This window comes from Eutrema salsugineum, unplaced genomic scaffold (genome assembly GCF_000478725.1).
Source record: "Eutrema salsugineum unplaced genomic scaffold, Eutsalg1_0 scaffold_8, whole genome shotgun sequence".
Classification (NCBI taxonomy): domain Eukaryota; kingdom Viridiplantae; phylum Streptophyta; class Magnoliopsida; order Brassicales; family Brassicaceae; genus Eutrema; species Eutrema salsugineum.
Genome location: NW_006256414.1, coordinates 5253424 through 5264270, shown reverse-complemented (window position 1 = coordinate 5264270; position 10847 = coordinate 5253424). Strand labels below are relative to the sequence as shown.

At 32.0% G+C, this 10847-nt stretch overlaps 1 protein-coding gene across 1 annotated transcript; it reads left to right on the top strand.

Annotated features, from left to right (window-relative positions):
- The first annotated feature begins 9360 nt into the window (after positions 1-9360).
- Positions 9361-10518, top strand: LOC112081456 (pentatricopeptide repeat-containing protein At1g03100, mitochondrial-like). The gene is made up of 2 exons (XM_024148029.1): positions 9361-9864; positions 10090-10518. Exons 1-2 carry the CDS (start codon positions 9755-9757, stop codon positions 10391-10393), a joined length of 414 nt encoding a protein of 137 aa, XP_024003797.1. The 5' UTR covers positions 9361-9754; the 3' UTR covers positions 10394-10518.
- The last annotated feature ends 329 nt before the right edge of the window (positions 10519-10847 follow it).

The following is a 10847-nucleotide window of genomic DNA, read 5'->3' as shown; positions in this document are numbered from 1 at the left end:
TATTAAAGTGTATATCAGTAGATATGAAATTGAATATCCAAAGCCAAAGGTATTGACGTCTTGATCTGCTCAAAGTTTAATCCCTAGAGCTACTCTGCAAGAGCACAGATGTGCGGTTGTAGTATTGCAGGGATCGAACCACAGAGACGAGAGATTCACTCAATAGACCTAAAAGAATTGAATTACGCTAAGCAGAAATAACAGAATTGAAAACAGCAGAACAATGAAAACGGTTTTAAATCGATTGGAAAAGGATTAGGTCCAGGGTGTTTCTCAGGAAATCAGAGAATGCAGATAAATTAACTAGTCAGGATTCAGGTTAAGCGCAGTTCTTGAACTCAAATCACGAAATTATAATTAACCAACTTTCGTTGCGAGAATTATCTAAGTCTAAATCCTAGAATCCCAAATTTCTTTGCAAATCCTAAAGATATAAACTAGCCTTAAGTGCAGGTTTGATATGTTCACAAAGTATCTAAACCAAATTTCTTTGCGGATAGCTACTTTGCTCACCCTAGGTTCTTTCCAGTTATTCGATTACACTTTCGTGTCAATCAATTAACGTAAGATCTAAGTTCTAGGTGGCCAGTCCAGAATTAGTTTTAAGAACAACCTATGGTGAAGAACTAAATAGATTATGAACCCTAACTAATCAATGAATCTAACATTCAATGAAATCCTTTATGAGAACCCTAAACATAACAAGCTAACTACTCAGACATGAATATTGAAGCAACAGACATGAATGAATAGTTTGCAAATAAGAAATCACTGAATAAATAACAGGGGTTCGAAATCTTCTCTCAAAACAAACAGAGTTCAGACTTGTCTCCCCAAAAGCTCTCAAAAGTAAAGATGACAAAATTTTTCTCTCTGAAAGTCTCAAAAGTAAAAGGTATCGATGAAGGAGGCAGAAAACCCTTCTTAAATCTAAAAAAACGTTTTGGGCCTTTTGTAAATACTAAAGACTTCAGGGCTTCACAGATTCTTCAGAAATTGGATAAAATCACGTTTTTTCCTTTTGTGGTTCTCGGTGTCGAGCGACACCGATGGTAGTGTCGAGCGACACTCATGCACAACTGAAATCATCCTTCACGAAAATCAATCCATTTAGCTCCAAAATGCTCCAATATCTCTAATTAAGCTCCAAACGTACCTAGGACCTGTAAAGACTCCAAAACACTCGAGAAACACTAAAAAGACTCTGTAAATAAGACTTATACCATGGTCAAAAACCATAAAACCATGATATATCACGTCTCGGGAATCGTGAAAAAAATGCAAAAAGACGATGAAAAACCAAAGGTATAAAAAATATAACTGAAGTAAAATGAACCAACCTTGAAGTAGTAAGTTGAGATGTAGGGCACACAGCTGTCGAATAGATTTTTTGCATTCTTTATAATGCAGTTTGTACGCGCCTGATCCACGTACCTTCATTATTTTATACAGACCTTCCCAAGAGCCTATGTCGTACTTCTGTTGGCAGCTTTGAACCACTTATTAGGATCACCTTCTATTAGTTGAACCTCTTCGAGTTGCTGAATATCTGGTTCTTCCATTAGTTGAACCTCGTCGAGGTGCTGAATATCTGGTTCTTCCATTGTGTTGATTGGTCGATGTGTACTTCTGTTGTCGCTTCTCCTGCTTTCATTGTCACTGTGAGGTCTTTGATATGGCTTACCATTTCTCGTCGTCCTTTTGTTCCTCATTACACACGAGTCAGAACGTTGGGAGTGTTGCTGATGATAAGCAGGATCTTCCTTCCATCTAATCTGTGCCTATGCTCTAGATAGCACGTCTTCCATTTTTTTGCATTCATACTTTGTCAGCTCCTTATATAGATTACTATTTTGGAGCAAGCCTCTTTTGAATGCTGAGATCGCAGTGGACGTGACACACTCTGGTATAGACACTTTTTCTTTGTTGAATCATCTCACATAACTACGTAAGGACTCACCTCTCTTTTGTATGACCTCGTAAAGATCGTCAGCAGTCCTTTCCTAGTTCCGACTACTTGCAAATTGCTCAACGAAACGGTCTCTTAGTGACGCAAAAGAGTCAATTGAAGCATTTGGTAGGTTCGTAAACCATTGGAGGGCTGGTTTCGTAAGACTCGAACCGAATCCTTTGCACATGGTAGCTTCGCGAAGTTCTTTCGCAACTACTGTGGTAAATATTCGTTGCTTGTACTGTGCTATATGGTTATCCGAGTCTGTCATTCCGTCATACATTTTCATGGAAGGAAACATGAATTTTCTTGGCATCTCTGTCAATGTGATCGCGTCTATAAACGGGGTATCCGCATAAGAGTTAAGAGCACTTTTCGTGACTGGAGGAGCCACATCGGGAAGTCGTGCAATTAGGAGCTCCATAGCTTCCAAACGTTTTGAGAAATCATCTGCCCCCATGACTTTCATTCCTAAACTTCCATTATGTTGTGTCGGTCTGTTGTCTGTAAGGAGGAGAGGATCGTCCAATGGCAACATAGGAGGAACGTGACTTCGAAATCTGGCACGAGCATCGGCTGCAGTGCTTCCATCACCAACCAAAGAGGCGTTCACCCCCTTCAAGGAAGCGTTTTCCGCTTCGAGTTGTGCAAGTCGTTCTTCAGTCTGCTTCATCTGGGCGGTGAGTGCCTCCAGTTGAGCAGCATAAATGTTAGGGGTGGTGTTTCCATCGTTTTTTCTGTCTGTCATATCTCATATAGTTAAATCTACTCTTCCATCTAGCGCCAAACTGTTTGGGCAAATTTTAACCGGTTCATACGTGAATAGTTCTACAGAATGACAAGAAGGAGTAAGCTTTTATTAATCAACGAATATCAAGTTACAATGAATCAATATCGAAGATCTAAATAATCTGGTGTCGTCCGTCGCTCGCTATTCGTTGTTAATTGGCGAAAAAAGAAGCTACGAAGAGGTCTGGTCGCTCGATTCTCTGTCGCTGTGGAGCTTTTAGGGTTTTTAGCGGTAAGTGTTTGTATGTCCGTCTTTGCTCCAGAACTTCTCTATTTATAGGTTTATGTCAATCCTAATCCTTATTGGATTGGGCTTTGTATGTCGGTCTTTCTATAATTCTCTTTGAATTATGAGTTTATGTCGATCGGTCACTCCAACTCTTTCTAGATTCTCGGTTTACTCAAGAATGTAAACCAATGATTTATATTTAACCAATGGTCGATGCTAAACCGATTGACAAAGACAAATGGTCGATGTTGAGACTCTCTCACTAATGACCATTTGTCACTTACTTTCTTTCAACATGTACATGAACACAGTGACCGTTCATCACTCCCTTTCTTTCAACAGGTACATGATCACAGTGACCGTCGTCACTCCTTCTTTCTTAGCAGCGACGTGATCACAGTGACCGTTCGTCACTCCATTTCACTTAGCAGTGACATCATCACAGTGACCGGATAGTGAATTAGTTTCACCCAATAAGATCTACGAGTTAACTATTGTTAAACGAAGAAGGTATTATTCATTCAAATAATATGATCAAAATTAGTTATTATGTATTGGCTTTTTCATTTTTTAAAAATCTACTCATGTAGGATGTTTTTAAAACTTGGCTGATAATGTTTGAATTGTTATTGTTTCATCCTCCATTTAAGGGTCTAAAAGTTTAATACTATATTGATATAATATATTGTTGCTTGTAGAAATATTAAAAAATCAATGAAAACTGGAAATTCAATAGAATCAGAAAGTTTCTTCCAACAATAATCTTCAATTAACAATACGTCAGTTAAATTATATATTTTTTCAAAAAATACTTTTGGAATTTTAATTTAAATATATTAATTAATAATTTTTTTCTGAATAGATGGTGATTTTCAACCAACATCAAACAAGAGCATTATCCAAAAAAAAGTTGTAATAGTGAGTATTTCTATTGCATAACAGCATAACTGTTTTTTTAAATATATTAGAACTAATAATGTTAAAAATTTAATGGAAAAGGAGGAAGACCACGAGAAAATGAACCAAATAATAATTAATGCAATGTCCCGAATGTAATGATTGGATTTGGTCATTAGAAAGTACTGAAACAAATGCAGTTAGTAAAAGACTATTGTTCTCAATTTGTTGCAAACAAAGTCATGTTTTACTTCTTACTGCTCGTGAGCCTCCACCGTTATTAGTTAAGCTTTTAAGTGAGCATTTCTTTGTTCCACCGTTATGGTTATTTTGCCAATCATTGCAACTCTTGAGTTTATGGTTATTTACTAAACATTGCAACTATTGAGTTTAAGGTTATTTTACCAACCATTGCACCTATTGAGTTAATGGTTATTAAACTATTGCAACTGTTGGAATTATGCTTCTTCTAAACTATTGCAACTATTCATTTGTACCTTTTTGAAATTCTATAAAATAAAAACTATGAGTGGACCATTGTGTTTTTCTATTTTTTTTTAATTTATTATACATTTTCGTGTATAACTGCTAATTTATTCAATGGTTACAATTCTACAGTTGTGTCTTTTTGTTTTATTTTATTACTTGTAACATTTCGTACATAATTGCCGATTATCAAAAGGTTGCTTCTATTAATGCTTATTTCTTTACAGGAGTGTATATATATTTTTCTACTATTCATTAACAACACCTTATACATCAATCATTTTTGTTGAAAACTTCAAATTAACTTAGAATTCTTTGAGAAAAATATTATTCATTTGCAAGGAATTGTTACCAAAATGGTGTTAGAAGAATTTTTTTGAGTAAATGATAAGCCATGAATAAAAAAGAAAGTGGAGCGTGAAAGACTACTCGTTCCCTAAAAAAATATTTTTGGAACAAAAGCCAAATAATTTGGACTAAAAGTGGTAATTCTCTAATCAATTATAGTATTAATCTCAACAGGCAACATAATATTTTTCCCATGAGTTTTTAGCTCTATTTTAAATGTTTTCTTTTAAAAAAAAATCTATTCAGCTATGAATATAGAAGAACTTGAATTAGAAGGTCTCACATTCGATCAATATCCAGAAAAATAGTTTTGAAAGAAAATTCAATATTTAGGACTAAACAGAAAATGGTAATTCTCTCGGCAAGTTTATCACTAATTTTAGAAGACAACATAATCTTTTGTCCTATGAGTTTATTAGTTATATTTTAAAATCTGATTTTTAAATTTAATTTATCATTAAAATATGCAAGTGTAGCACTACTTTTGGTTATACAATAATAGTTAGTTAATTTATTTGACATAGGAAATATGATATACCAAACTATAATGGAGATTAAAGATGAACTTTCTAAAGATAATGTAACTAATAGATTTAGATGTGAAGTGAAAAAAAGAAAACAAAGAAGAAGCCAATTTATATGAAATTGATGAAAATTTTAATCTTAAAAATAAGAAAATAAAAAATCACAAAAAAAATTTGAAGACAAAAGAAAAGGCTAAGAACAACAAAAAAAAATTAAATCTGTGAAAAAAAATAATGATATGAAAAACTATGATTGAACCATTTTCTCTTTGTATTTATTATTATTGTTAAATTTACTATAAATTTTTTGTGTATAATATTTATTAATATGAAAGGTTATCATTATTATAAAATTATGTCTTTTCATTTTTTTTAAAATTATACATTTCTATGAAAATCTAAGAATGAACCGTTGTGTCTTCCATTGAATATTTTTAATTGTATTTTTTTGTATATAACTGCTAAATATTGTATGGTTATGTCTTTTGGTTTTTATTTGTATATGTGTTGTTTGTTTAGTAAATTTATTATTACATTTTAATAGGAAATGAATGTTGGCAAGTGTTATCTTATTTTGGTGAACCTTTGCAACTATTGAGTTTATAATTAGTTTACTAAATATTGCAATTATAGAAATTATGGTCATTTCATCAACCATGCAACTCTTGAGTTTATAGTTATTTACTAACATTGCAACTCTTGAAGTTAAGGCTAGTTCACCAACCATTGCACATCTTGAGTTAATGGTTTTAAACTATTGCAACTCTTCAAAATTTAAACAATTTATTTTTCAATATTGAAGCATTGTATCTTTTCAAAATAAAGACACAATTACTTATTAAAAAGACACAAATTTTCATTAAGAATATACAATTTTGTACCAAATAAGACACAGTTTTTTTTATTTAGAGATGGGTAAACATTCTATTTGTAAGCATAAAATTCACTTATTATTACATATTATTATAATAATATGATCAAATTTAGATAATATGTATTGTTTTTTTTAATTATGAAATTGATATAATATTTTTTTTAAAAATATTTTGCTTGTAGGAAAGTATGAAAAATCAATGAATGCAAGAAATTCAATAGAATTAGAAAATTTCTCCCAACAATAATCTTTGATTAATAGTATGTCACTTCAATTATATATTTAAAAAATACTTTTGGAATATGAATTTACATTTATTAATAAGAAAATTATTTTTGAATAGATGGTGATTTTCAACCAATATCAAATAATAGCAGTATCCCCAAAAAAATTTGGAATAATGAGTGTTTATATTACTAGTCATAATATCATAACTGTTTTTTTAAAAAAATTAGAATTAATAATGTTAAAAATCTAAAAGAAAAGAAGAAAGACCACGAAAAAAGAAACCAAATAATAATTTAATGTAGTGTCTCGATTGTAATTCTTGGGTTTGGTCATTAGAAAGCACTGAAATAGATGTAGTTAGTAAACGATCATTGTTTACAGTTTGTTGCAAACAAGGTTGTGTTTTACTCCCTACTGCTCGTGAGCCTCCACCGTTATTAGTTAAGCTTTTAAGTGAGTTTTTGTTTCTCCGATATATAAGAGCATATAATTCTATCATAGATTTTATCTTCTATGAGTGCAAAAATTGATTATTTTGTTCAAAATACATATGGATGTATTGTTTCAAGGTCCATAGTGAATATTATGATCTTATTGGGTCTGTGCTACCATATGATGGTGAGCTACCAATGTTCTCTCAAATGTATATTTTTGATACAATTAACAAGTTAAAAAATCGCCTAATATCACACAATTAAAAATTTGTTAAGCCAATATAATATGTCCAATGATATATGATGTTAAAAATTCAAGACTATTTTCGGTTTTCGAAAGATAATATTGACTTAAAATGTTTTAAAACTATTTCTAATGGTTTGAAATCCAAATATTTTCCAAAATTTTACAAATCATGATAAATTTGAATTTTTTTTCTCATACAAGATTTTGTACTAGAATTTTATTTTCTTGGTTTGGAGATTTTAATACTTCATATCATGATAATATTTTTAAAATCTTCTCATTGTAAAAATATATCTATCAAAGATTGTGTTCTATCTATAAAATTGATCATGTTGGTTATAATTATTGTTTAACTTCTTCTCAATGTCAATTGTATAGTTGTCTTTTACATGGATGTATATGTTGTTGAGTTATACATTGTTACATTAATATGAACTCAAATAGATATTTGTGTTAATTGCTTTACACGGCTTCGTTCGTATTTGTATCTTTATATTTTTGAAAGTCATATCTATTTATTTTTTACAATAGTAGTTATTTTTTTCAAAAAAATTATATATTTATATCTAAATATTATTACTTTTTGTTATATGTATGTTTACTTATAAGTATTTAAAAATAATAAAAATTATAATATACTTTATTTCCCCCCGTTTTCGCGGGGTTCGAGACCTAGGAGTGATAGTGTGAACTTTTCAAATCTATTTCCCACTGTCTAACTCTATATTAACTTTATTGTATTTTTTTTTTACATTACTTTAGTGTATAAGTGTATAACCGAAACCAACTTTACACCAAATCGTATTATCATCAATAAAAAAAGTGAAAGAATCGTATTATTATCGGCCAAGCATCACAGGCTTCATGAATTTCACAAGCTTTTATAGTTCTGTACTGGGCCTCACGAATGGGCTTACTACTAATGCAGTTCAACAAACTTGAAAACGAATCTGAATGATGATGGCTCGACAATATCCAAGAACAAGACTAATGGATTAAGAACTCTCACCATAAGAAGCCTGTTACTTCTTAGTTACATAAATCTCGTTTAAAACTCTTATACAATTTCTATGTTTTTTTTTTGTTAAGAGAAATTTCGATGTTAATTCAACATATTCACACATAAAATCTCATAACCGTGGCAATCATCCAAAAAAATCTTTAATTTGTAGATGATATCGACCTTTCAATATATATTATTTTCAAGAGTCCCACTAAAGTTAGTGCATGTAATTCTAACATGTCCAACTTGCAAATCATCCAATGAAATATTTTTTGTTTTTCATAGTTGTCGTAAAGATATCAGCAACTTGGTTTTCAGATTTTATAAAATGAAAGCGATCTACTCTAGTATCAATCTTTTCTTAAATGAATTGATGATCTCTCTCCACATATTTAGTTTGATCATGTTGGTGTGCTATGTCAATAGTTGATATGTTGTCAAAACAAAACCATTTTTTTTTGTTAAAGGAAAACCAATTTATTTCAAAACATTCTACAACCATAAGAGCTCACAAGTTCTTTCATCCATAAAAAAATCCTTGTGAACTTGATAGTAAAACTACCTTCGGAGTTTTGCTCTTAGTGAATATGAGAACTTTAGGTAACGAAGAGTACACTAACTGCAAAAGCTATATCCCATTGAGAGTATGAGGCATGAGCAAATATATAAACTTTTAAACTAGTATTTATGAACTCTGTTTTTTCTATTTAGCTAACCAAACCATTGAATTTAATTATATCCGGTTGAGAGTATGAGGCATGAGCAAGACTCACACACGCCTTGTATGGACATTAATTTTTCTTTTTCAAATAATCAAATTGTAGTAATTGGTAGAGTTTACTTTCCATTCTTTTGTTTTGTTTGATTGATTTTGTAATCTATATGTTTGGTACGAATATAGAGAAGATATTTTTATAATTTGCTACTGTAACTTTAATTAATCAACCTAACATTCTTTTGATTTTAGCATTGGTGTTCAATTTACACAGACGGAATGTGGTAAAAAGGAAATCATATGACACTTTCCACTATAATCGATTTTTTTAGCAGTATTATTGTAAAGTTTTTAGATCATATCATAAAATTAGTTAGACTGATCATTTTCATTGTTTTAGATTTTTATTTATTTATTTCAGCAGTAATAAAAGGTGGTCCGAAAATTGAAACTCGTGTGCTCCTGGTCTTAGTTTGACATCTGCCACATAAAAACGTGTTTAAGAATGAAAGTCTTTGGATTAGATGGAGACTCCCCAAAGTCGTCGCTTCAAGTTGGCTAGATGCTAAATAAGGAAAAGTCTTTATTTTGTCCGAAAAGGGGCTATGGACTTGTGTATATTCTGGTCAGAACTAGGCTGTTAAGACCATCTCCAACGCGGGATGTTCAGAGGTTCTTCCGTAGGCCCGAAGGTCTATTTTGAAATTTTGAAAAAATTTGGGTTTATTATTCTGGATGTACCGTCTCTTGTAGAGGAGATCGAAGACCCCCTCTCAAGGGAGGATCGTCAGTGACGTGGAGAGTTGTGGTTGGTTGAATTTTTGGAGGAAAGAGTTTTATTTTTTTCGGCGACATTTCCTTTCTTTCACAGTCGGTTCACCGGCGAAATTCTTTGCTGCTGATTTTCTTTACCTATACTACTGATTTTCCATCAATACCCAAAAACTCTATCGCTCTCGTTTTATCTGGTTTCCGAGAGCTAAAGAGAAAAGGGTTTTCTTTTTTTCTTCTTTGGGTTTAAAGACTCAAATGACAACGAACATCGGGATAATGGATCATGCTTACTTCGTCGGAAGAAACGAGCTCCTTATTTGGATCAACGATCGCCTTCAGCTCAATCTCTCTCTCACGTCGAAGAGGTAATGAATGTTGTTCGATTTGTGAGTATATCTGCATGTGAGCTTTCTTTAATTCTTCTACGGTTACTTTTGTTAACTCATCTGAGATCACAATTTCAATTGCTTGTCCATTTCCCTCGAAAATATGTTGTTAATGGAAGGTTTCCCTCGAAAATATGTTGTTAACAATGTTTTGGTTTGTTTTGCTGAGTCTCTCAACTCTAACTGGCTACTAAAGAGTTACAGTTTAGTGGAAAAAGCCTTTGAGGAGAGTAAACAAAATTTGCTAGAGAAGGAACCTCTTGTATATCTGTCCTTGGCTCTCGCCAAGTCAGGCATGGCTGTTCCTGCATCAACGATCTTGAGGAAGCTTGCTGAGACAGAAGAGTATCCTCATGTGAGTGCTTGGTCAGCAGTGTTGGTGCATATGTCTCTTGCGGGATCAGAAAGTTATCTATCTGCTGAGTTGGTTCTTGAGATTGGTTACTCTTTTCTGAATAACAGAGTTGATCCACGGAAGAAGAGCAACGCACCTTTGCTCGCATATTAATTATGTTTTATGTAAGACAAGTAGCATCCATTGTTGTTAAGAGCTCTCTCTTTATAATCTTTGGTTTGGTGTGAATCATTTGTATTTGACTGTTGCTGTACATCAATCGTAATTATTTGCTTTCATAAGATTAATGTATATATTTAGCACTCAAATTTTTTGATTAATTTGGTGATAATTCTTTTCCTTCCCTTTTATATATAAGATAGTTTATGAAATATTATTTTCGAAATTATCTAAATTTACAAAAAAAAAAAATCGAAAATAATATTATTTTATTCATGATATCCTAAAACAAGTATCAGGGTTGGAGGGGTAAAATGAAATTGAGTCCTTCAAAATTACAAAAAAAAAAAAATTGCAAAAAAACCCCAAAGAGACCCAAAGAGGGTATCAGCATTGTAGTTGCTCTTAGGGGGTTTTCCATTCTCAGCTCCCAAATGTTTCCTATTTC